At 40.5% G+C, this 27,341-nt stretch overlaps 1 protein-coding gene across 1 annotated transcript in view; it reads left to right on the top strand.

Annotated features, from left to right (window-relative positions):
- Window positions 1-27,341, top strand: part of wdr18 (WD repeat domain 18) — a 210,055-nt gene that overhangs the window by 15,681 nt on the left and 167,033 nt on the right. The window contains exons 3-4 of the mRNA XM_041203680.1: window positions 2,653-2,786; window positions 22,957-23,098. Of these exons, the coding sequence (XP_041059614.1) occupies window positions 2,653-2,786; window positions 22,957-23,098 (276 nt within the window). The remainder of the gene's footprint in view (window positions 1-2,652; window positions 2,787-22,956; window positions 23,099-27,341) is intronic.

Here is a 27,341-nt window from a genome sequence, read left to right as displayed (position 1 = left end):
TGGTAAAAGTAGGGGAAACCCCTAGATAGTCTATAAGTATATCAATGGGAAGGGGATAACCAGGGAAAGAGTAGGGCCCATAAGGGACCAAGGGGGCAAAGTATGGGTGGTGCTAGAGGACATCGCTAGAGTATTGAAAAAATACTTCACATCCGTCTTCACCCAAGAGAATGAGGATGAAGGTATCGAACTTGGGGAGAGAGACTGCGAGGTTCTTAAGCAAATTGATATAGGGAGTGACAAGGTACTGGAGTTGTTGGCAGGCTTAAAAGTGGACAAATCTCCAGGTCTGGATGATTTGTGTCCCAGACTGCTGATGGAGGCAAGGGAGGAGATCGCAGGGGCTCTGATCAAAATTTTTAATTCCTCTCTGGCCACGGGGGAGATGCCAGAGGACTGGAGAACAGCTAATGTGGTTCCGCTATTTAAGAAGGGCTGTAGGGATAAGCCAGGGAATTACAGGCCGGTGAGTCTCACGTCAGTGGTAGGAAAACTATTGGAAAAAGTTCTGAAGGAGAGAATCTATCTCCACTTGGAGAGAGAGGCAAGGTTTGATCAGGGATAGTCAGCATGGCTTTGTCAGAGGGAGGTCATGCCTAACAAATTTGATTGAATTTTTTGAGGAGGTGACCAGGTGTGTAGATGAGGGTGGTGCAGTTGATGTAGTTTATATGGATTTCAGCAAAGCCTTTGGCAAGGTCCCACATGGGAGACTTATAAAGAAGGCAAATGCACATGGGATACAGGGTAGTTTGATCAGGTGAATTCAAAATTGGCTTAGTTGTAGGAGACAGAGGGTGATGACAGAAGGATGCTTTAATGACTGGAAGCCAGTGTCCAGTGGCGTAACACAGGGATCTGTGTTGGGTCCCCTATTATTCGTCATTTGTATAAACGACACAGATGACTATGTGGGGCGTAGGATTAGTAAGTTTGCGGATGACACAAAGATTGGCCGGGTGGTTAACAGTGAGGGTGAGTGTCTTGAGCTATACGAAGATATAGGTGGGATGGTCAAATGGGCAGATAAGTGGCAGATGGAATTTAACCCTGAAAAGTGTTAAGGTGACACACATTGGAAGGAGTAATTTGACAAGGAAGCATTCAATGAACGGCATGACACTAGGAAGTTCTGAGGAACAAAAGGACCTTGGCATGTGTGTCCACAGATCTCTGAAGGCAGAGGGGCATGTTAGTGGGGTGGTGAAAAAGGCATATGGGACAATTGCCCTTATCAATCAAGGCATAGATTACAAAAATAGGGAGGTCATGTTGGAGTTGTATAGAGCCTTGGTGAGAACACAACTGGAGTACTGTGTGTAGTTCTGGTCGCCACATTATAGGAAGGATGTGATTGCAGTGGAGGGGGTGCAATGGAGATTCACCAGGATGTTGCCTGGGATGAAACATTTAAGTCATGAAGAGAGGTTGGATAGACATGAGTTGTTTTTGTTGGAGCAGAGAAGACTGAGGGGCGACCAGATCGAGGTTTATAAGATTGAGGGGCATGGGTGGATAGGGAGCAGCTGTTTTTCCCTTAGTTGAAGGGTCAGCCACAAGGGGGCATAAGTTCAAGGTGAGGGGCAGGAGGTTTAGAGGGGGGATGTGAAGAAAAACTATTTTACCCAGAGAGTGATGACGGTCTGGAATGCACTGCCTGGGAGGGTGGTGGAGGCGGGTTGCTTCACATCCTTTAAAAAGTACCTGGATGAGCACTTGGCACATCATAACTTTCAAGGCTATGGGCCAAGTGCTGGTAAATGGGATTAGGCCGGTAGGTCAGGTGTTTCTCACGTGTCGGTGCAGACTTGATAGGCCGAAGGGCCTCTCCTACACTCTGATTCTGTGTGATATATTCTCTGATTCTTTTTAATGAGAGCTGCCAGTCATGTCAGTTTTTCTACTCCCCTCACTCAGCACAAGTCAGAGACTGGGGAAGATGTTTCTTCCTGGGAAGAAATAAAGTTCAAGTTTAAAATCCTGTACTGGTGCTTCCACTTTGTTGATAAACTGCAAACCTGAAGGAAACTTGGTGAGCTGTTCTCTCAGAGCTCATCAGTGGTCTGATAGAACCTTTGGATCCCTTTCTGAGAGGATGATATGAGCAGCTCATTTCTGTGATACTGTAGTGCTCAATGTGGGTAAATGGCATCACACCTTTATGAACTTCTCTAGTGAATTGCGCGTTTTTTTCGATGCAAGGTTGATTTTTAATTTGCAAAGAATTGGTAGATAATGAACTCAGATTAATATTTTCACAAGTTAATTTTGGTGGAGGCTTTTTTTGTTCAAATTAATTTAAGTGAACATAGTATAAAAATAAAAGAGGATGACTTGTTATGTTTTGATGCAGCATGAAATGAAAATATTTGGACTTACTCAAGGTTATGGACATTATAAATTGAATTGCAGCTGAATCATTCTAGAGGGGGTAGAAAGTGTAAATAGAGCAGTAATCAGATGCTATGTTCTTACGTAAGAAATATATGGAGATGATAACCTGGGCTGTGCTTTGACCTTATGGGCTCATAACAAAATTGTGCCTGGGGCCCAGGAAATGTCTATCTTGTGTCCATAGTACATTTTGAACAAATGATGTTGTGAATAGTGTAACGGGTTTATGGTGCTAATTTTTTGCTTTGTTGTTTTCAGGTATCTACTGGAAACCTCCTGCTCACACTTAACAGGCATTACCAGGACTTAACATGCATTCGCTTCACTGATGATAGCAGCCACTTCATCTCAGGAGGGAAGGATAATCTCGTGCTGGTATGGAGTTTGTGCAGGTAATGGATTAAATAGAAGGTAGTTTTAAGGGTGTCTGACTTCAATGAAGTGGTGCTACAATTTGGCTGCTATCTAATGCAGCAGGTACTGATACTTACTGTATGACTCTACTCTACAGCTGTAATTCTTAGTCATTTTTATACTAGAAAGTAACAGGCCTATTGAGAGACCTAAGCAATAGTTGCTAAGGCATTCAATTTCAAGTTATTTGACCAAAGGAGGTGGACATAGTTAAAAACAAACTTTTGATTATCTTCTGTTTAAGTTGAATTTATGAGTCCATCCCTTTTTTTTCCTCCTAGACTTGATTATTCCAACACACTCCTGGCCAACCTTCCATCTTTCATTGTCGTCAGACTTGAGGTCATGCAAAATGCTGCAGCTCATGTCCTAACTTGCACCAAATCCTATACATCCACCATCCCAATGCTTGCTCATGGACTTAAATTGACTCCTTGGTTTTAAAATTTTCATCCTCTCTGGCCTCACCTCTCCCTATCTCTATAAACTTATCCAGTCCTACAACCTTCCAAGATATTGCACTCCTCCATTTCTTGCCTCTTGCACATCCCCAATTTTAATCACTTCAGCTACTGAGGCACTAAGCTCTAGAATACCTTCCCTAAACCGCTCTACCTTTCTATTCCATCTCCTCATTTAAGACACTCCTTAAAACCTACATTTTTGATAAGGCTTTTGGTCATCCACCCTCTTATCTTATGTAGTTTTGCATCAGATTTTGTTTGATGATGCTCCTGTGAAGCATCTTGGGATGTTTTACCACGTAAAGGTGTGATATAGATACAAGTTATAATTTGTGTGGGGCAGCTTCCCTTGTTGGGTCTTCCATTAAAATTAACAGGATGGAAAATCATGAGTGATATCCTCATATGCTCCCTGTGAAAGTGCATCATTCTTTATCTTCATTGGCCTCTCAGTTGCTTATGGTTGAGCCCTTGGGCTGCATAATGGCAACTGCAGAAAAAAATACTGAAATCACACAATCATTCCCCTCTACAAGGCAAATTATAAGATAAAATAACTTGTGTAATTAACAATGCATAATAATGATCCTCTTGTCCACATATTATTGTTTAAAATTACAGGAGAGTCACTGTGGTTCTGCAGCTTAGATATGGGCAGTCTTCTAACTGTTCTGACCACAGGTTAACAACATTGCCAATCTGAGACGTTGGTTCCAACCTTCCCAGCAGGTGTTTGTGGCAATTTGTAGAGTTATTGGGGCAGTGATTAGGATGAGTGTTGTGACTCTTTAGAGTTGCTAGGTGAATGGAGTACCTGATCTGACTGCTTTCATATCGACACCATGCCTCATTTCTTTCTTTTGAATGGATTAACTCCAGCAGAGGGGCACAACATCTTTATGGTTATAATCTTGTTACACTTTTTGGATTTTTGTCCAGATAGAAGACCATGTGTGCCTGACTCTGCTTGAATACATTATTCATTTCAAAACTCCAGTCCTTAATATTATGATAGGCATTTAGTAATTAAGTCTCATAGATTTCCAAGCTATTGTCCCTGAGGGAATTCCAGGACTTCCATAAGGGCATTAGATATCTGTGATTGCGTATAACATGTGCTTACATATAGATGTACGGCACAGAAACAGGCCACATGACCCAGCCAGTCCATGCTGGTGTTTATGCTGCACTCGAATCTCCTCCTGCCTTTCCTCATCTAAATCTATCACTGCAAACCTCTTCCCTTCTCCCTTATATGCTTGACAGCTTCCCCTTAAATGCACCTATACTGTTTGCTTCAACCATTTCCTACGGTAGTGAGTTCTACATTCTCGGCACTCTTTGGGTAAAGAAGTTTCTTCTGAATTCCCCTTTGGATTTCTTGTTGACTGCCTTATATTGATGGCCTCTAGTTATGCTCTTCTCGACAAGAAGGAGCATTTTCTCTGTCTCCACTCGATCAAAACCTTTCATAATTTTAAAGATCTCTATTAGGTCACCCCTTGGCCATCTTTATTCAAGAGAATAGAAACCCAGTCTGTTCATCCTTTCCTGCACCCTCTCCAGTGCCTCTGTATCCTTTTTGCAGGTGTAAGGGAGGACAGTGATTGGGACTGAAACCCTTTTTCATTCGGTGCTTCTTTTACGATTCTGGAGACTAGTTGCTGAATCTGATCATTACATGTTCCACTGCTAAACCTTCTGCCTTTGCTAGGATTTCCCCATGTGAGTTGGATTCCCTGTCACCTCAGATTAAAGGTTTCACTCTTGGAACTGTCCAGAGCTTTCCCAATGAGTGTAACTAGCTTACTGATATATTTAATACAGCATATTACCTTGATAGCATGCTCTAATCTGTCACACTCATACATTTAACATACATTTTCATCCCAAGCTGTATTTTCTGATTAATACGCTGTAATACTTTTATTTTAGCTTTCAATTTTAGTTCCATAATCCCATAATAATTATTCTACCCTAATCACCTTATGAATAAGTCCTAAATCCTTATGAACTGGTTACATTGCAGTGCTAACTTTGGTATGATTTGAAAATTTCCTCTGCATTTTTGTCAATTATTCTTATCTATCTATATGTATTATATACAAAAAAAACTTAGCTTGCTCATACTTTGTGGTCTACAAATTCTTACTTTCTGTTATCACCTTAGGTTAAATTTTATAGATTATAATTCCTATGTCCACATTTATTATACAAACTACCTATGTAAATGTTATGCTATAAAGTACCCTTCCACCAGTGGCAGCACCCATCATCATCATGTGTGCTCTGCCTTAAGGCAGGTCCCTTGATTTATAGTAGTTTTCTCGTATCTCTATCCTGTGCTATTCTTTTCATTTGCCAATGGCTTCCTTTAATTTCCAAGCCGTCCAACATTGATATTTTCTTCCTTCCTCTTCTTTGAAATCTTCCCTCCGTAATGTAGTTTACAAGTCCATTTCCTCTTAAAATGTGCCCTACCCAGTCTCTCTGCTTTTTTCTAATTATGTTCAACAAATTTCTTTGTTTATTCACTCTCTGCAGCACTTCATAATTTGTTAATTTTTCTATCCAGCAGATCCTTTCCATTCTCCCACATTTCAAAATTATTCAACAAGTTGATCTGCCCCTTCCATAAAGTCCAAGCCTCACATCCATACAAAACAACACTCCAAATCAAACTCTCTGCAAGTTGCTTTTTGAGCTGTTTGTTCAGCTTTCTGGTTAATAACTGAATCTTCTTACCAAATTCGTTCTCTCCCATTGCTATCTTTGTTTTTAATTTCTGTGCATGGGACAAACAGTAACAGTGGGAGTAGCCAAACCAAAGTCGGAACCATGTGTAATTGGAAGAGGAGTTTGACAAGGATGTTCTTCAGTGTCTGTGCAAAAGCAATGATCAAAGAAGCATTTGGAAGCACAGAATCTGGTGTTAAGATTAGCAAGGGGGGTGGGGGGGTGGTGGCAGAGGTAGCGCGGGCGATTGATAACATCAGTTAGATTTGCAGATGGGAAAGCACTTGTAGAAAGCCCAAAAGAAGGATCGCAAGAAGTAGTAGACAGACTAGTAACAGCGGGATGAACTTTGGAATGAAAGTGAACATTGGCAAAACCAAAGTGATGCATATCTCAAAATCACCTAGAAATACATATCTGTAGAAGGAAGAGAACTAGAACAGGTGCAAGAATTCAAGTATTTAAGAAGCATGATATTTGCAGATGGAAAATGCAACAAAAATAAGAACAAGGATGGCAATGGGAAAGACCTATATTTGGTAAGAAGAGACAGTTTCCAACCGGAAAGTTGGTAGTATTATACTCCCTTAATTTTACGTCTTGCAACTCCTTGGCCTGGAGTGTAGAGAATTTCTAAGCTCCAAACATTTTAACTTGGCTCTTTACAAATTGCCCAATGTTGTGCTATTCTGTAACTATAAATCTATTTTTATATTAAAATTACTGGGCTGGCTGCAAACAGAGCTTCTATATCAGTTGACATCCATGGAAAATGCATACTGACAGTTCCCGTATGTATTGGCGTGTGAAGGTTTCAATGTTACAAAAGAAGTAACTACTTGAACAATAGTTGAACTTTTGTTTAAAAGGCAAAACACTGCAGATGCTTGAAATCTGAACTCTGTGGAGGGATTGATGACCTTTCATTAGAACTTAGCTCTGTTCTGCTCACTTTGGGCAAAAGATCATCAGCCTGAAATGATGTTTGAGTCTTCAGTGATGGCAACCATATTAGCAAATATGGGTAAAGGAAGTAAGGAAAATATTTCCATATGGTGGTCTGGTATTTGCTTTACTTTTAGAATCATATGGCCATAGAAATTTACAGCATATAAGGGAGCCAGTGGCTCATTGTATCTGTGCCAACTAAAAAAGAGTTATTAAATCTAATTGCATTTTCCAGCTCTTGGTCCATAGCCTTGTAGATTCCAGAGCTTCATGCGCATATCCAAGTACTTTTTGAATGCGATGAGGATTTCTGCTTCTGCAACCCTTTCAGGTAGTGTGTTCTACACCCCCACCACATGCTGGGTGAGGAAATTTCTCAAATCGCTTATAATCCTTCTGTCAATTACTCTAAATCTATGTCCTGGTAATTGACCTCACTGCTGAGGTGCAGAGGTCTTTCTTATCTGTTTCAATGAGGCTACCCTTCTGTGATGAGTGACTTGTCATATTTGGCATATAGTTTTTCTAGAAACTATATATTTATACTATTTACAAGACTTCATGTTAAGTACAAGGTTCCATGGATGCAGTCTATTGTCTTGGAGCCTCTTGGTCATCTGACCCTGATGACATGCTTACATCATCATTAACATCATTGTCTCATTTAAATAATCATTAATTCTTTACACTATCTACTCCTATTAAGATCCGTCATAATTTTATGCACCTCAATTAAATCTCCCCTAAACCTTTTTTGTTCCAAAGAAAACAACCTATCCAATCCTTTTTCATAGCTAACATTATACATCTCTGGCTACATCCTCACATACTTGTCTGTATTCTCTCTGGTGCAATCGCATCTTTCCAATAATGTAACCAAAGCTGTATGCAGAACTCTAGCTGTGGGCTTTATACAGTTATAGCATAACCTCCCTGCTCTTATGTCTGTGCTCAGCTAAAAAAGAAAGTATCCATTACGCCTTTGTATCCATCTTTTCTATCTGCCCTATCTTCAGTGACCTATGGACATGTACTCCAAGGTGCTCTGCTTTTCATTGTTTCTCAGTATTCTACCATTTATTGTCATTCTCCTACTTCCCCAAATGCATTCCCTCACACTTCTGATTGATTTCCATTTGTCACTTTACTACCTACCTGACCAGTCCACTGATATCTTCCTGCAATCTACAGATTTCTTCCTCACTTTCAACCTCGCAGCTAATTTTCGTGTCATAGAGGTCTAAGGCACAGAAAAAGGCCCTTCAGCCCATCAAGTCTACGCCAGTCAAACGAGCACCTAGCTATTCTAATCCCATTTTCCAGCACTAGGCCCATAGCCATTGTATGCCATGGCATCGCAAGTGCACATCCAAATACTTCTTAAATGTTATGAGGATTTCTGCCTCTACTACCCTTTCAGGCAGTGGGTTCTAGATCCCCACCACCCTCTGGGTGAAAAATTATTCCATGCATCCCCTCTAAACGTCCTGCCCCTTACCTTAAATCCAAGCTCCCTGATTATTGATCCCTCCACCAAGGGGAAAAGTTCCTTCCTGTCTACCCTATCTATGCCCCTCATAATTTTATCTACCTCAATCATGTCCCCCCTCAATCTCCTTTGCTCCAGGGAAAATAAGCCCAGTCTATCCAGTCTCTCCTCATAACTAAAACTCTCCAGCCCAGGCAACATCCTGGTAAATCTCCTCTGTACACTTTCTAGTGCAATCACATCCTTCCTATAATGCGGATTTCAGAGCTGCACGCAGTTCTCTAGCTGTGGCATAACCAACGTTTTATACAGTTCCGGGATAACCTTCTTGCTCTTATATTCTATGCCTTGGCTAATAAAGGCAAGTATCCCATATGTCTTCTTAACCACCTTATATACCTGTCCTGCTACCTTAAGGGACCCTCTGATCCTCAGTACTTCCCAGGGTCCTACCATTCATTGTGTATTCCCATGCCTTGTTTGTCCTGCCAAAGTGCATCACCTCACACTTATCCAGATTAAATTCCATTTACCACTGATCAGCCCATTTGACAAACCCGTCTCTATCCTGTAATCCAAGGCTATCCTCCTCACTATTTACCACCCCACTAATTTTTGTGTCATCTGTAAACTTCTTTATCATGGCCCCCACATTTAAATCCAAATCATTGATATATATACCACAAGCAGCAAGGGACCTAGAACTGAACCCTGTGGAACTCAGTCACAAAAATCCCCTTTGTTTCCTGCCAGTGATCTAAATTTGGATTCATCTTGACGCTTTCTCTTGGATCCTATGGACTTTTATTTTTCTGACCTGTCTTCCATGTAGGACATATTGAGAACCTTGCTGAAATCCATGTAGACTACATCAAATGCACTACCCTCACCAATCCTCCTTGTTACTTCCTCAAAAAAATCCATCAAGCTAGTCAGAGGTGTCCTTCCCTTAACAAGAAGTGTGAAGTGATTCATTTTGGTAGAAAGAACGTGGAAAGACAATGAAAATTAAAGGGTACAATTCTAAAGGACGGCCAGAGCAGGGGGACCTGGGTGTATATGTGTATAAATTATTGAAAGTGGCAGGGCAGGCTGAGAGAGCAATTAATAAAGCATACAGCATCCTAGGTTTTATTAATAAGGGCATAGAATATAAAAGCAAGGAAGTTGTTATTTATTTATTTATTTATTCACAGGATGTGGGCTTAGCTGGCTGGGCCAGCATTTATTGCCCATCTCTAGTTGCCCTTGAGAAGGTGGTGGTGAGCTGCCTTCTTGTACCGCTGCAGTCCATGTGGTGTAGGTACACCCACAGTGCTGCTAGAAAGGGACTTCCAGGATTTTGACCCAGCAACAGTGAAGGCATGATGATATATTTCCAAGTCAGAATGTTGAGTGACTTGGATGGGAACTTTCAGGTGGTGGTGTTCCCATCTATCTGCTGCCCTTATACTTATTAGACTTATATAGAACACTAGTTTGGCCTCAGCTGGAGTATTGCATCCAGTTCTGGGCACCACATCTTAGTAAAGATGTGAAAATATTAGAGAGGGTGCAGAAAAGATTCATGAGAATGATCCTGGGATGAGGAACTTCAGTTACACAATAGATTGGTGAAGTTTAGGACTGTTTATCTTGCAGAATAGAAAGTTGAAGGGAGATTTTATGGAGGTATTAAAATTATGAAGGTGTGGACAGAATAGATAGGGAAAAATGTTCCCATTAGTGGAAGGATTGAGAGCAAGAGGGCAGACTTGAGTAATTGGCAAAAGAAACAATGGCAACATGAGGAAAAGCTTTATCATGCAGTGAGTAGTTAGGATCCAGAGTGGACTGCTTGAGAGTGTGGTGGAGACAGGATCAATTGAGGTATTCAAAAGGGAGTTGAATTGTTATCTGAAAAGGAAGAATGTGCAGGGCTACGGAGAGAAGGCAGGGAAATGGCATTAGGTAAATTGCTCCTAAGGAGAGCTGGTGCAGACATGATGGGCTGATTGGCTGCTTTCTGTGCTGTAACCATTCTATGAAATCCATACTGATTGCCCTTGATTAATCTGTGCCTTTCCAAATGATGATTAATACTTTCCTCAGAACTTTTTGCAACCATTTGCCCACTGCAGAGGTTAGGTTGATTGGCCTGTTATTATTTGGGCTATCTCTTTTTTCCATTTTTAAACAACACTAAAGTGTTGGTAGTCCTCAGGCACCATGCCTGTAGGCATAGAGGATTGAAAAATGATAATCTGAGCCTCTGCAATTTGCTCCCTTGCTTCTCTTGGGATACATTTCCCTCTTCTGGGATACATTTTATCTGGACCTGGCAATATATCTACTTTCAAAGATTCGAAATCCCTTAATATTTCTCCCTCACTATGTTTATCCCACCCAATGATCCATACTCCTTAACTACAATTTCTCCATCATCCAATTCTTTTATGAAAACAAATGCAAAGTATTCATTAAAATTTTGCTTTCCTAATTTCCTTTATAACTTCTCCCCTGCGAAACTGAGGACTACTAACATTGTAGTGTTGTTTAAAAAGGGGAAAAAGAGATTGGCCTGTAATTACTTGGGCTATCAGCCTAACCTCTGCAGTGGGCAAGTTATTGAAAAAAGTTCTGAGGGAAATATTAATCATCATTTGGAAAGGCACAGATTAATCAAGGGCAATCAGCATAAACTTCACTAGACCTTCTGCATATTGAGCTGTTGATGTCTGCCGTAAACTTCCCTTTTTTGCCTTATCTATGCTATCCCCGGCTCTGTGACAACAAAGAAGTTTTAGATTTGGAAGTGCCATCCCTTTTCTTTCTAGGAACAAATTTGTTCTGAACCCTCTCCATTTCTCCTTGAATACTTCCCACTGCCCTGACTCTGGTTTACCTTCAGGTAGCTGTTTCCAGTTCATCTTTGGTTATTAACATTTGTTTCCCCAGTTGAGAACTTTTATTTGTGGTCTATCTTTATCCTTTTCCTTAACTATGCGAAATCTAAATGAACTGAATTATGATCACTACTACCAAAATTTCCCCATTAGAGGCTCGCTATTTATTTAACTTTGCTAATGGAGACCTGCTCTTCAGGTTTCCAGATTAAGGTCTGCTCTTTATTTTCTTGATTTTTCTGATATAGGGAACCTCCCCACCTCTTTTCTGGGCAGCTCTTCAATTAATTTTGCCTATGTGTAAGGCTGCTATCAATTTATTAACATTTAATTGGTTTTACAGATGAATGGTTGCAAGTTTAACAAACACACGTACTAACACCTCAAACTGACTGCTACATGTGAACTGAGCTTAATCAGTTTATGGCGGTCAGGCTGGAAAATATTTTAAACTGATCTGAATCAAATGTCTTTGGGTTATGATGTGATTGACCTGCAGTGATTCCCACTGAAGTTATGCTTCTCCATTCCCATAACTGTTTGCATTTCACTATTCCCATATCTGCGTGCAGTCCTGCTCCCATAAAGTTTATGGCTACAGAGTTCAGTATGTAGTTCTAACCAAATGTTAACTTTTCCTTATTTTCTCTTAATCTTCATCCAAGTACTGGTAACCTTTGCTGTCATTGAAGCAGGATTACCTTTAAGAAATTTGTACCCTTGTGCTATCTCTTGGTGCTGCTGTTGCTCCATTATAGAATTTATAAATGCTTATTCTGAGCTGCACCTTCATTCTTTTATTTATATACTTTGGTGAGAAGTTCTGAGTGGAGTTCTCCAAGACTGATTGTTAGGACTATTTTATATTTACATCAATGACTTGGATTCAGAAACTCAATGCAGATCGGTTACATTTGCAGATGATACAGAACTAGGAAGCCCAATAGAACTGAAGGATGTACCTCAGAAATTACCATAATTTTGACAAAATATGTTTATGGGCAGAACAATGGCAAAATAAACTTAGTAAGACAAATGTAAAATAAGAAATAAGCAAGGGTGATTCACGTACTCCCTAAAAGGTATTGAAATTGTTAAAGAAGTTCTAGAAAACCAAGGTGCCTGGGAGGACCATCACCTCCCAGTTGCTTATCATCCATACCTGGACGTTTATTGCTGTTCTTTCGTTGTTGCTGGGTCAAAAATCTGGAACTTCTCATCTAACAATATTGTGAGAGTTCGTTGTGAGAGTTGTGGTGAACAAGATGATGGCTGTCCATCATCTTTTTAAAGGCAACTAGGGGTGTTGGCCTTGCTAATTACGCCCTGATGAACAAGGAGTAAGAGTAGGCCATTCGGCCTCGAGCCTGCTCCGCCATTTAATAAAATCTGGATGATCTGATAGCAACCTCAAATCTGCATCCCGACTATCCCCGATAACCTGTTACCCCCTTGCTTACCAAGAACCTATCTACCTCCGCCTTAAAAATATTCAAAGACTCTGCTTCCACCACCTTTTCAGGAAGAGAATTCCATGAATATATGGAATTAAACGTCTGGTGATGACCATGAAACCATTGTCAATTGTTGTAAAAACCTATCTGGTTCACTAATGCCCTTTACCTTACCCGGTCTGGCCTACAGACCCACACCGATGTAGTTGACTGTTAAATGCTCTCTGAAGGGCAATTAGGGATGGGCAATAAAAGCTGGTTTAGCCAGCAATGCCCACATCCCATGAATGAATAAAAAAAAGATCCACAACCCTCAGAGAAAAAAATTTGCCTTGTCTCCATTTTAAATGGGCAACCCCTTATTTTTAAAGGGTGACTCCTAGTTCTAGGTTCTCCCACAAGAGGAAATATCCTCTCCATATCCACCCTGTCAAGTCCCCTCGGGATCTTGTATGTTTCAATTAAGTAACCTCTTAGTATTCTAAACTCCAGTGGATACAAGCCTAGCCTATCCAACCTTTCCTCATAAGACAACCTACCCATTCCAGGCATTAGTCTGGTAAACCTGCTCTGAACTGCTTCCAATGCACTTACATCCTTCCTTAAAAAAGGTGATCATAGTACTCCAGATGTGGCCTCACCAGTGCTCTGTATAACTGAAACATAACCTCCCTGCATCTGTATTCAACCCCCCTTGCAATAAATGATAACGTTCTGTTAGCCTTCCCAATTACTTGCTGTACCTGCATACTAGCCTTTTGCGATTCATACACGAAGACACCCAGATTCCTCTGCATTTTGGAGCTCTGTAGTCCCTTATCATTTAGATAATATGCCTGTCTTTTATTTTTCTTATCAAAATGGACAATTTCCCATTTTCCAGATCTTTTCCCACTCACCTAGCCTATCTATATACTTTTGTAGCCTTCTTATGTCCTTTTCACAAATTACTTTCCTACTTGTCTTTGTGTCATCAGCAAATTTGGCAGCCATCCCTTCATCCAAGTTATTTATATAAATTGTAAACAGTTGAGGTCCCAGCAGTAATCCCTACGGTACACCACATGTCACACCTCGCCAACCTGAAAAAGACCCATTTATGTCTACTCTTTGCTTCCTGTTGTCAGCCAATCTTCTATCCATGCTAACATGTTACACCCTATACCACGAGCTTTTATTTTCCGCAATAAGCTTTGATATGGCACTTTAGCAGACTCCTTTTAGAAATCTAAGTACATTACATCCACTGGTTCCCCTTTATCCACAGCACATGTTACTTCCTCAAATACTCCAAGAAGTTGGTGAAACATAATTTCCCTTTCACAAAACCATGTTGACTCTGCCTGATTACCTTGAACTTAACCAAGTGCCCTGCTATAGCTTCTTTAATAATGGCTTCTAACATTTTTCCTGTGACAGATATTAAGCTAACTGGCTTTCTGTCTCCCTTTTTGAAGAATGGAGTTCCATTTTCTATCTTCCAATCTAATGCGACCTTCCCCGAATCTAGGGAGTTTTGGACAATTAAAACCAATGCACCAACTATCTCACTAGTCTCACTAGCCACTTCTTTTAAGATCCTAGGATGAGGTCCATCAGGACCTAGGCACTTGTCGGCCTGCAGCTCCAACAATTTAGTCAATACCATTTCTCTGGTCGTTGCAATTTTCCTGAGTTCCTCTCTCCCTTCCCTGATTTATAGCTGTTTCTGGGATGTTACTTGTATCCTCTATAGTGAAGACTGACACAAAATACCTGTTCAGTACATCTGCCATTTCTTTCTTTTCCATTATCAATTCTCCAGACTCGCTTTCTATAGGACCAATGCTCACTTTATCAACTCGTTTCTTTTTTAAATATTCATAGAAACTCTTATCTGTTGTTATATTTCTGGCTAGCTTTCTCTCGTATTCTAATTTTTCCCTCCATATTAATGTTTTCGTCATCCTTTGTTGTTCCTTATATTCTGTGCAATCTTCTGTTCTTCCACCTATCTTTGCACAATTATATACTTTAAGTTTGATACTATCTTTAACCATTCTAGTTAACCACGGATGGTGTCTCTGCCCCTTGGACTTTTTCTTGTTGGAATGTATCTATTCTGTCTATTCATAAATATCCCCTTAAATGTTTGTCATTGCATCTCTATTGACCTATCCCTTAACCTAGTTTGCCAATTCATTTTAGCCAGTTCTGCTTTCATGTCCTCAATTGCCCTTATTTTTAATAGTCTTGGACCCACTCCTCTCTCCCTCAAACTGAATGTAAAATTCAAGCATTTTATGGTCGCTACTACCTAGGGGCGCCTTCACTATGAGATTAATTAATCCCATTTTGTTGCACGATACCAGGTGTAGTATAGCCTGCTCTCTGGTTGGCTCCAGAACATGCTGTTCTAAGAAACTATCCCAGAAACATTCTATGAATTCCTCATATAGGCTACCTTTGCCCATATGACTTTTCTAGTCTATATGTAAATTAAAATCTCCCATGATTATCACTGTGCCTTTCTGACAAGTTCCCTTTATTTCTTCCTTTATGCTCCATTCTACCATGTGGTTAGTATTAGGGGGCCTGTACACGACTCCCACAAGCGACTTGCCTTTTCCATTTCTCATCTCTACCCAAACCATTTCCACATCCTGGTTTCCTGAACTTAAGTCATCCCTCTCTATTGTGTTAATACCATCATTAACTAATAGAACCATTCCTCTACCTTTTCCTCGCATCCTGTCCTTCCTAAATGTCCTATGCCCTTTAATATTCGGGACCCAATCCATGTCTGCCTGCAGCCACGTCTTTGTAATGGTTGTTAAATTGTACTTACTTACTTCTATGTGCACTTTTAGTTTATCTGTTTTGTTTTGAATGCTTCGTGCATTCAGATACAGAGCCTTTAGTTTTATCCTTTTATTCTTTTTATAACCTGTAGTTGATTTACTGTTAGAATTGTACTCTCTATCTCTTCCTGTCACCATCTGCTTTTCATTTCCCATAATAATACTTTTCTCTTTTGCCTTGCCTCTATTCTTTGATTTACCACATCTTCCCAAGTTTGTACCCTGCCCCCACTACTTAGTTTAAAACCCTGCCCACTTCCCTAGTTATGTGGCTCGCAAGAAAACAGGTCCCAGCATTGTTCAGGTGTAGTCTGTCCCAATATCTTTGTATTGGTGCCAATGCCTCACGAACCAGAAAGCACTCCTCCCACAGCAGGCTTTGAGCCACACATTCATCTACCTAATCTGATTTGTCCTATGCCAGTTTGCGTGTGGCTGAGGCAATAATCCAGGGATTATGACCTTTTGAGGTTCTGCTTCTTAATTTGGTGCCAGGCTCCCCTCACTGACTATGCAGAACTTCCTCCTTTGTCCTCCCTATGTCGTTGGTACCAACATGGACCATGACAACTGGGTCATCTCCCTCCCACGGCAAGTTCCACTCAAGCCCAAGCAAATATCCTGAATCCTGGCACTGGGCATGCAACACAGCCGCCTGGACTCTCGCTCTTTGCTGCAGAGAATGCTATCAATCCCTTTGACAATATGGTCCCCGACTACCATTACATTCCTTGTAATTCCCCCTGCTTGAATGGCTTCCTGTACCAAGGTGCAATGCATGGTTAGCTCATCCACCCTGAAGCCCCCACTCTCATTCAAACAAGCTGAAAAAAACCTCAAACCTGTTAGACAATTGCAAGGACCAAGGCTCCTACCCTCTGGGTCCCCTCAATTGTAGTCACACCCTCCTGCCCCTGACCACTGACCAAATCAGAAGACTCCATCCTAAGGGGTGTGACTGCCTCCTGGAATAAAGTGTCCAGGTAACTTTCCCCCTCCCTGATATACCACATTGTCTGTAGCTTGGCCTCTAGCTCAATAACTCTGAGGCGAAGTTCCTGCAGCTGCAAGCACTTATTGTCGATGCGTTTGCCTTGGATTACACCAGTATCCAGAAGCTCCCACACTCTGCAATCACAGCGCATCACCTGCCCTGCCATCTCCAATATGTGTTAATTAATTGCTATAATTAATAAAGCTTACACTTCCCTGTACATTTTGGCATTGCCAGTAAACTTTACAATACTGATAAAACTAATAACACCAGCTACCGGTTTACCTGCTCCTTCTGCTGCACCAAAGTGGAAATCAAATACTGAAGGTTGAAAAAAAGTAGAAGAAAAAAATAGCACCTACTCCACACCCATCACCGAACTCCCCACTCAGGACACTAGATAAGGTTTACTACAAGAAGTAAAGTACAGCTTTCCCCCATGCACCAAATTCCCACTTTGAACCAAATTCCCAAATATACTCACTCAGTTTCACTCAGGCCGAAATCTCCCCCCTCTGACCATGTGTCCCTTACTGATCTAGATGTTGGACCCAGGAGGAAGTTTAGTGTATGTGAAGTTTAGTCCTCATTCACACCTTAGCTGACAAATGCTTCTTGTTTCTTTTTTTTTAAATCAATCAATACAACTGAACTATATTGCCAGAAGAGCTGAACTTATCTTAGCTTAGAGAAAGTTACGATCGAACTGTATAATGCTCTCTTCAGACTGCTCCTTAAATTCAGTGTCGCCGCACACATTGACAACAGCTAGGAGCTGGTGGTATTGCAGAGAAGAGCCGCAAAACAATTTCTGGTGGTAGAGAAATGAGATATAAGGAAAGATTGGAGAAACTAATGGATAGGGGGTGCCTAAGAGGTGACCATATAGAATTATGCAAGCTAGATAAGGGAATGGAAAAGTTAAATCCAAAACATTACTTTTAAATTAAATTATGGCTTGGCTGTTCATTCAAGATATTGGTTTGGGAATGGTTTGACTGTTTAGCATTGAGTTCTCTTTTTGTGGGATTTAGGTCTGGCTGCTGAGGAGCACTTTAAACCAGCAGCTCATAACATTTGTCAGAATTCAGTAAGCTACACTGCTAATGAACTGTCTTGCTCTGACATCTTATTTCAGAAACTGTCAAAAGATGTTTTCAGCATTATAGTCCCTGACTGGTTGGATAGGGCAAATTGAAAGATACTGTAGTAGTAATAATTGTCAGTATCAATGGACTGATGCTAAGCTTTCTTTGGAATACATTATCTAGCTGGTAGCCTAAAATAATGGCCTGTGGTGTATCACTGTTAAAAGTAATGCATTGTTATGGTCATGACTTGTTCAAAAAAAATTCTCATTAGCATATGTGTGCATAACAATTTCTATGGAGTAGGAGTAACATAGGTGCTTTTTGAGGTTTATATGTTCTAATTTTATGGAATACTGAGCTCTTGCTGCTGCAAGCCCTAAGGCTTCAGTTGCTGAGTTCATAATGGCAAAGATGATGACTGTTTTTGCTTAGTTTGAGTCCTCTTTTCCAGACTTTCGTTTTGCACTCCTTAATTTGCTCCAGCTTCCATTACCAGGTTTACATTAGAGTAAAAGAGGGCGTGAGGGAGCTTAGTCTGCTTGTATATAGAACTTTATGTAAGGTTAAACGTTATTTCACTTTGTATGAAGAAGATCCCACAGCTCATTTGACTCATTCTTTCACAATCCCAAACCAAATATCTCTCCATTACAGGAGCTGATTACTGAATGATTTCACTGACACAGATCTTCTGGTCAGTGGTGATGCTGAGGATATTGCCAATGACAGTGAAGATAATTATGATCCTACCTTTTGCATCCTTGTAGCCAGACCTTCCTGTTTTAGCAGCAGCAGCAATGCTTCAGGTCAGCCAACCATGGAGGGCAGTGGTGAGGAGCAGCAGTGGAGAGGGCATGCCCTCTTTATACAACATCAACTGCTGTGTTCAGTTTGTAATGGTCATAAGGGTTTCAGTGGAGTGGGGTGTTTGGGAGGGTGCATTTTGGGGTGGGTTGGTGGGGTTGGGTGTTCAGGGATGGTAGTTGGGTTTTGGGGGTTCGGGTTGTGTAGTCATGTTGGAGGTGGAGGCACTCTGGTCGAGATGTGGTTGGGCAGAGGTATATGTAGGGGGATGGCGTTTGGGTTACGATATTAATCACTGAGCTATACCAGAAGTTAAACTGGAGTTAGTATCTGGGTAAGTATTTAGCATCCTGCCCAAGTCTCTGACCCTGAGCTCAGTGTTGGGGATGTGTCCTGGGCAGCGCAAATCAGCCTATCTGAAGTGCACTGGTCAGGATTTTTCATCTATCATAAAGCACAACAGTGGTGAAAGTCTCGAGATTCGTTCCGTTGGTATCGGAAGATCCAGCCCAATGTCTCGGCCTTAACCTTAACTGTCAGCCATGGCTCAATTGGTAACACTTCTGCCTCTGAGTCAGCAAGTTATGTTCCACTTCAGAGATTTGAGCACAAAAATCTAGCTGACACTCCAATTACTGAGGGAATGCTGCACTGCTGGAGGTGCCATCTTTTGGATGAGCCATTAAACTGAAGCCCTGTCTACCCTGTCAGGAGGATGGGTAGACTATAGACTGCCAAATAGTGAGAAGAACGTAGAAGAACAAATCTGCAGGGAAATTACAGAGATACAGGCATTATAGAGTGGTTATAATGGGGGAATTTAATTACCTGAATGTAGATTAGGACAATGGTAGTGTAAAGGGCAGAAAGGGGCAGAAGTTTCCAGATTGTGTTCAGGAAAATTTTCCACAGTATGTGTCCAATCTAACAAAAAAGATGCAGTGTTGGACCTGGTTCTTGGAAATGAAGCGGGCCAAGTAGATCAAGTGTTAGTGGGGGAGCATTTAGGAGACAGTGATCATTGTATTGTACGTTTTAGGATGATGACAGAAAAGGATGATAGGCAATCCAGAGTAAAAATAATTAACTCGACAAGAGCCGACTTTGATGGGGCAAGAACGGAGCTGATCCAAATAGACTGGAACAAAAGATTGGCAGGGAAAACTGTGGCTGAATAATGGGCTACCTTCAAAAAAGAATTTGTTCGGGTATAGTCAAGGGAAAGTAGGACAAACAAATCCAGAGCTCCCTGGATGAAAAAGGAGATTGAAATTGAGAAAAAGAAGAAAAAGTGCGCTTATGACACGTGTCAGGTAGAAAATACAATTGAGAACCAAGAGGAATACAGAAGGTCCAGGGGGAGGTGAAAAAGCATGTTAGAGAAGCAAAGAGGGATTATGAGAAAGATTGGCAGCCAACATAAAGGGGAATCCCAAAGTCTTCTATAGACATGTAAATAGTAAAACGGTGGTAAAAGGAGGAGTAGGGCCGATTAGGGATCTAAAAGGGAATTTACAAATGGACGAAGGAGCCATGGCTGAGATATTAAATTAATAATTTGCATCAGTCTTTACCAAGGAGGTAGATGCTACCCCAGGCCATGGTGACAGATGAGCAAACTGTCACTAGAAGGGTTCAAAATTGATTGGGAGGAAGCGTTGAATAGACTGTCAGTACTTAAAGCTGACAAGGCACCGGGACTGGATGAGATGCATTCAAAAATATTGAAGGAAATGAGAGTAGAAATTGCAGGGGCTCTGGCCATAATTTTTCAACCTTCCCTAGACTCAGGGGTGGTGTCAGAGGACTGGAGAATTGCAAATATGCCCTTGTTCAAAAAAGGTTGTAAGGATAAGCACAGCTATTTATAGACCAGTCAGTTTAACTTCAGTGATGGGCAAGATTCTAAAAACAATTATTTGGGATAGAATTGGTAGTCACATGGAAAAATATGGGTTGATGAGGAAGAGCTAGCATGGATTTTTAAAGGGGAAATCGTGTTTAACTAACTTGCTGTAGTTTTTTGAAGAGGTAACAGAAAAGGCTGATGAGGGTAACACTGTTGATGTGGTGTGCATGAACTTTGAAAAGGTATTTGACACAGTATAACAACTGACTTGTGAGAAAAGTTATTGCTCATTGGAATAAAAGGGACATTAGCAACATGGATACAAAATTGGCTAAAAATAGGAAGCAGAGAGTAATGGCCAATGGATATTTTTTGGGCTGGAGTAAGGTTTGTAGTGGAGTTGCCCAGTGGTCGGTATTGGGACACTTGCTCTTCCTGATATATACTAATGATCTAGATCTTGGTGTGCAGGGGACAATTTCAAAGTTTGCAGATGATACAAAGCTTAGGAGTGTTGTAAACTGCAAGGAGGATGATGTGGAACTTCAAAAGGACATAGACAAGTTGGTGGAGTGGGCAGTTAGATGGCAGATGAAGTTCAATGCCGAGAAGTGTGAGGTGGTGCATTTTGGTAGGAAGAACATGGACAGACAGTATAAAATAAGGAGTGAAATTTTGAAGGGGGTGCAGGAGCTGAAAAACTTGGATATATATGTGCATAGATCATTGAAGGTGGCAGGACAGGTAGGGAGAGCAGTTAATAAAGCATTTGGTATCCTGGGCTTTATTAATATGGGCATAGAGTACAAGAGCCAAGAAGGTTTGCTGAATTTATATAAGACACTCGTCAGATCGCAGCTGGAATATTGTGTACAGTTCTGAGTACCATGTCATAGGAAGGATGTGAACACATTGGAGAGAGTGCAGAAGAGGTTTACAAGAATGGTTCCAGGGATGAGAAACTTGAGTTATGATGATAGATTGGAGAGGTTAGGATTGTTTCTCTTGGAGAGAAGAAGGCTGAGGAGATTTAATAGAGATGTTCAAAATCATGAGGGACTGGACAGAATAGATAGGGAGAAGCTGTTCCCACTCGTAAAAGGATCGAGAGCGAGAGGGCATAGATTTCAATTGATTTGCAAAAGAAGCAAGTGTGACATGAGAAAAAACATTTTCACACAACGAGTGGTTCGGGTCTGGAATGCACTGCCTGGAAGTGTGGTGGACACAGGCTCAATTGAGGTATTCAAGAGGGCATTAGACGATTATTTGAATAGAAACAACGTGCAAGGGTATGGGGAAAAAGTAGGGCAATGGCATTAGGCCATAATGCTCATTTGGTGAGCCAGTGCAGATATGATGGGCTGAATGGCCGTTAAGATTCTGTGACGTATAAAATTCTATGGCATTATTTCAAAGAAGTTCTGAGGAATTATCTCTAAAAACTTGGCCAAAAGCTTTCCTTCAATCAACATCGCTAAAACAGATTGTCTGGTCATTATCACATTACTGTTTGTGGGAGCTGCGTTTCCTACATTTTAACAGTGACCACACTTCAAAGATAACAAAAGTACACTTCACTGGCTGTAACGCGCTTTGGGATATCCTGTGGTCATGGAATCAACTTGTGTTTATATAGTGCCTTTAACATAATGAAACATCTTGAAGCTCTTAAGAGAAGCATTATAAAACAAGGTATGACACCAAGCCACACAAGGAGATATTAGGTCAGATGACCAAAAGCTTGGTCAAAGAGCTGGGTTTTAAGGAGTGCCTTAAAAGAGGAAAGCAAGGTAGAGAGGTATAGGGGAGGGTATTGTAAATCTTGGGGCCTAGGCAACTGGTTGTAAGAAGACATTGAGACTAGGATGCTTTGGTGGAGTCTGTTTATTGCTTACCACAGAGTTTACTACTTCACTCTGGCTGACTCTTTTTGTATACACATCTAAGTATAATTAATTAATCAATACCACACACTTGTTCACCTTATTACCTCAAGCTACAAGGTATTTGACATCCATCAACAGAACTTATTAGATATTAACAATGGACGCCAATAGTGCAGCAATTAAAATTAGAGATGCACAAGAGGCCAGAATTAGAGGTGTGCAGATGTCCAGGAGGGCTGTGGGGCTGGATGAAAGTGAAGGGCAAGGTCATGGAGGAATTTGAAAACAATATTGAGAATTTTAAAATCAAGGTGTTGCTAGACTGGAAGCTAATGTAGTTCAACAAACATAAGGGTGATAGGGGAATGGGACTTGGTGCGAGTTAAGACATGGGTAACAAGGGATAATGTAGGAGGGCAGCCAGGTGTGCTTTGAATAGTCCAAGTCTAGAAGTGTTGAAGAGCACCACATTAATTGCATTCTTTCTTTTCTTCTCTGGCAAACCCAATAAAGCTACTGAGCATTCTCTGTGTAAGCAAATCTTAATGTGTCTGCTCTAAATATCCTCCCCTCTGACCAGAATGTGTGCCCCATTGTGCTGCTTGTACTGATGCTTTAAAGTATTGTTATAGTTTTATATGACTTCTGTTGTTGCTATGTAGAATGGAGCAAGCTAGTGAAGTGTTGACTTTTTTTCCCCATTAGTATCTTACAGGTCAGTTTTGCCCGTGTGCCTGAACCCCGATTCGTCTGGACTCGCCATACCTTGCCAGTGACAGACATACACTGTGGAGTTGGAGGCCCCCTATCCCGTGTTGCGACAGCATCTCTCGATCAAACTGTTAAAGTGAGTTTGTTCTCTTCAAAGCATAGATCTGACTATGTTCCTTCAGCCAAAACTGGTTTAATAAAACTTAGAACTGAAATAGAATACCAATGTAGGCTTTGTTTCTGGGACAGCAGATCATTGAATATTGAATTATATTTATATAGTGCCTTTCCATGTGTCTGAAAGCATCTCAAAGTACTCATGAATTACATTTTTGGCTATTGTTATTAGGAAGCAAATGTAGCAATTGTTTTGTGAACAGCAAATGTTGCAGAATGGTGCTTTATTTTTTGGTGGTGTTGGTTGAAGGAGGGAATGTTGACCACAGTGAAGATTTCCTGTTTTCTTCGAAATAGAGCCTTGGGCTTCTTAAGAGTAGAAGTGCCCTTGATCTGAAGCCTCATCCAAAGAATTAAAACTTTGTAGGCTTTTACTCAGCACCAAAGGCATACCCTGTAAGTGAACCCTCAGTGTATTTGAACCAGCGTATGATTTTGTGCACCAATAACTGGTAGTGTAGTGAGTGCATATGTTGAAAATAAATTTTTCAATGACTGGACATATTACAAGTCTTCCAGTGAGCTGCAGGATTTTATAAATAAATGCTCTTATCAGGCCAGAGCTTTGAATTATGGTACAGGTTTATTAACAACAAATGCAGCATCTAAGGCAATGAAGTATGTTGACAAGACATTGCTGCTCCTCCTTGAACTTAAAAAAATAATAATCAAGAATGACCTTTCATTAATACTCTTTATAAAAAGAACCTGAGAGAGTGCATTTTACTGAAACTGATATGCGGCTGATTATTTAATCCCCATGGAGCCTTTGGCTTTACCCCAATAGCCTCAGAAGAACTAATGCGATGGACACAGGCTGCTAATTACAAACCCAAATCAGGTTGCTGACCCAGGGACAGACACTGTCAAAGTGGACAAAGAATCACTGTATCTACCTCTCACCAGCCTTCTAAGAAGGATTCACTATTGGATCAGGTAATGGCAAATGAACGAGAGCAGGCTAAGAAAGTAAAAGGGGAATGTCTAGGCAATAGCAATAATATATTACATTTTAGGATAATAACCGAGAAGGAAATATGTATGACAAGGATCAGGGTAATAGATTTGTGGAAAACTACTTTTGAGGGGCTTCGGAAAATAAAGTGGTGAACAGTGATGTAGAATAGCAGTAGGAAACATTTAAAACACTATTCAATAGAGCCCAGGAAAAATATATTCTGCTGAAAAGCAAGAACAAATTAAATATTAATGAGACAATAAGGTTATGATAAAGACATGAGGGAAAAGTTGAGGGTAAGGAAAGGGTCATGCATAAGTATGTGGATGCAGGGGAGAGCATGACAAAGGAGAAAAGGAAGAGACTAGGGGAAAAGTCAAAAGAACATTTGGAAAGGCAAAGATGTACTGGAAAATTAAACTATCAAAGAACTTGAAACAAAATAGTAAAATTTTTACCGGCACATAAATTAGAGAAAAAAAATGTCAATGGGATTAAGGTCAGTATGAAATCATGGGCAGCAGTAACAAAAAAGCAGAAATATTCAATAATGACTTTTCTTCAATATTTATCCGGGAGATGGATCAGTTGGCCAAGACATAAGATGAGATTAGAAATGATATAACCATGTTTCAAATAAAAATAGAAAAAATATTAACCAAACTAATCAAACTCAGAGGCTAAAATCCCTTGTCTGAATGAATTGCAGCTGTGTATTTTGAAAGAAACTAGGGAAGATATAGCAGACGTCCCATTACATGTATTAATAGGTGTAGTGCCCAGAGGACTGACGGGTAGCTAACTTTCTACCTATACTTAAGAAAGGAGGTCTAGCAAACAATATACCATTCAGCTTAACATCAGTAGTTTAAAAAAATAACAGAATCCCTACCAAAGGAGAAAATAAAAAAACTCCACAAACCAGAACTGTGATAATGAATATTCAAAAGGGAAAGCCTTGCTTGACTGACCCCATTATGTTCTTTGAAAAGGTAACAGAGAGTAGATAGGGATAATACAGTAGATGTAATATATCTAGATTTCCAAAAAGGCCTGTGATAAGTTGCCACAAAATAGACAAATGAATAAGGTCAGAACATGCAGAATCAGAGGTCAAACAGCAGAGTGGATAGCTAATTAGCTGAAAAACGAAGTTGAGTGTAGAGGCATAGGGTGGCTATTTGGAATGGTATAAAGTGGAAAGTGAAGCTCCACAAGAATTGGGGCCACTGTTGATCACAATTTACATTAACGATTTGAATTTGGAGTCAGGAATACAGTTTCTAAATTTGTGAACGACATCAAATCGGACTACAGTCAACACTGAGGAGGACTGTAACAAATTACAAGAAGACATTAATAAACTGGCATATAATTGACAAATAAATTTCAACATCTATTAGTGTGATGTGTTATGTTCTGCTCAGAAAAGTAAGGAAGTCACATATTACATGGAAAGTAAGAATGTAAATAGAGCGGAGGAGCAAAGGGATCTGAGAGTATTAACACACAAATCACTAAAAGCTAAAAACACAGATTAAGGTCATAACAGAAACAAACCCAGCACCAAGGCTTCTTTTTAGAGGGATAGAATTGAAAGGTAGAAAAGATATTATAAATTTTAAATCAAATATTGGTTTGGCCATACTTGGAGTACACTTCTCGTTACCATATTATAAAAATTATATAGAGTGTTAGGAAATTGAGATAGTTTAAGTTATATTTGTATTTTTTGTGTGTTAGGAATGAGTTTTAGTTTTAATCTTTATTTGATTTGTATTTCTGTATTTGTGTGGTAAGAAAAGGTCAAATTGAATTTTAGTTTCACTTAAAAAGGTGCTTGCATTTCTAATGAGGTTTTTAGGACTGTTGCAGTTAGGTTAAACAAACAAGAGTAGAAGAATTGGCCTGTTGCCTAGCAACAGGGCCCAGAGAGGCAGGTCCCTCCCACAGACACACACAGAAACAACAGTTTGTTTTGGAAGTAGCTGCCAGGAGAGACTGGAGCAAAGGGGACAGATAGCCAGTCCCAAGCTAAAGAGAAGACCCCAAAAATCCAGGGGTGTGGAACAGGGGAAAGTCCCAAGCAGATCTTCTAGTCAAAGGAAGGACAGGAACCTGGAAAAAAGTCCTGTTAATAAAGTTAAGAGTTAGGGGCAGAAAGGCTGCAAACTTCAGATTTAAAGAGACAAAAACTACAGAAAGCAGATTTAAAGTGAGAACAGCTCGCAAGAGGCAAAAAGGGCCAAAGAGACGGCTGAATGTCTGTAACTCTTTGCTATGGGCATGTGAAACAGTGGTGTACTGTTGACGGCTGAGTTGATGAGAGAGGGTGCGTGGAAGACAGCTTGAATGCATGTGGTGACCCAGGGAGAGGAGTATCAGAAGGAGGGTTTGAAACCCTGGAGGTGAACCCTTGTGGAAGAAGTATGAGAGCGCGAGCCGGTTTTGGAGAAGATTCCAAAGCGAGTTCTTGGAGATTGGAAACCCTCATGTGAAAGACAAAGTGCAGTGAGACTAGTTGGCTCATGGTGTGACAAGCATCTGGGGGTGTCCGGGTGCGTGTTGAGGGGAGATCCATAGCATCTGGTTGAGATGGCATATGTCACTTGGTTTCAGAGTGTGGTGTGTCTGATCACAGGGTGCCTATTGGTTTACATGGATTGTATATTTACTGTGAACATTAAAGTGTAAGGTAGCTTTTGTAACTTGTGTTATCCTTACAAATCTGTATATATCTGTAGAAGTATAGTTGTGGGTGAAGGAGTATTGTAATATAGTTCACCTTGTTGAATAAATGTTTTATTCGTTTGTTAAAAGTTCATCAGCTGACTCCTGTGATTCTGCTCAGCAGCTGCCCTCCACATATCTAAACACACAAATAATAGTTAGGATCTATCAGGCTGAGTTCCACTCTGGGATCAGGCTTATCCAGGGGTAACCTCAGCTGAGATCATAACAAGAGGCACTGGAAAGGTTTTACTGATCATGAAAGGATCAACATAATTGGGTCTCATTTTTTCCCTCCTGTAAGGAGAAAGCTGGGGAGGACCTAATAGAGAAGTTTAAAATTCTGAAAAGTTTTGACATAGTTGACAGAAAAAGTGGTTTCTTTGGGGAAGAGCAAAACTAGTGAGCATTAATATAAAATAGTCATCAGGAAATCAAATAGAAAATTTAGAAGAAGTTTCTTTACCCAGAGAGTGGAAAGAATTAGATGAAAAAGAATGAGAGGAGGCTCGAT

Source organism: Carcharodon carcharias, chromosome 14 (assembly GCF_017639515.1).
Source record: "Carcharodon carcharias isolate sCarCar2 chromosome 14, sCarCar2.pri, whole genome shotgun sequence".
Taxonomy (NCBI): domain Eukaryota; kingdom Metazoa; phylum Chordata; class Chondrichthyes; order Lamniformes; family Lamnidae; genus Carcharodon; species Carcharodon carcharias.
This window is presented reverse-complemented; position numbering and strand designations above follow the sequence as displayed.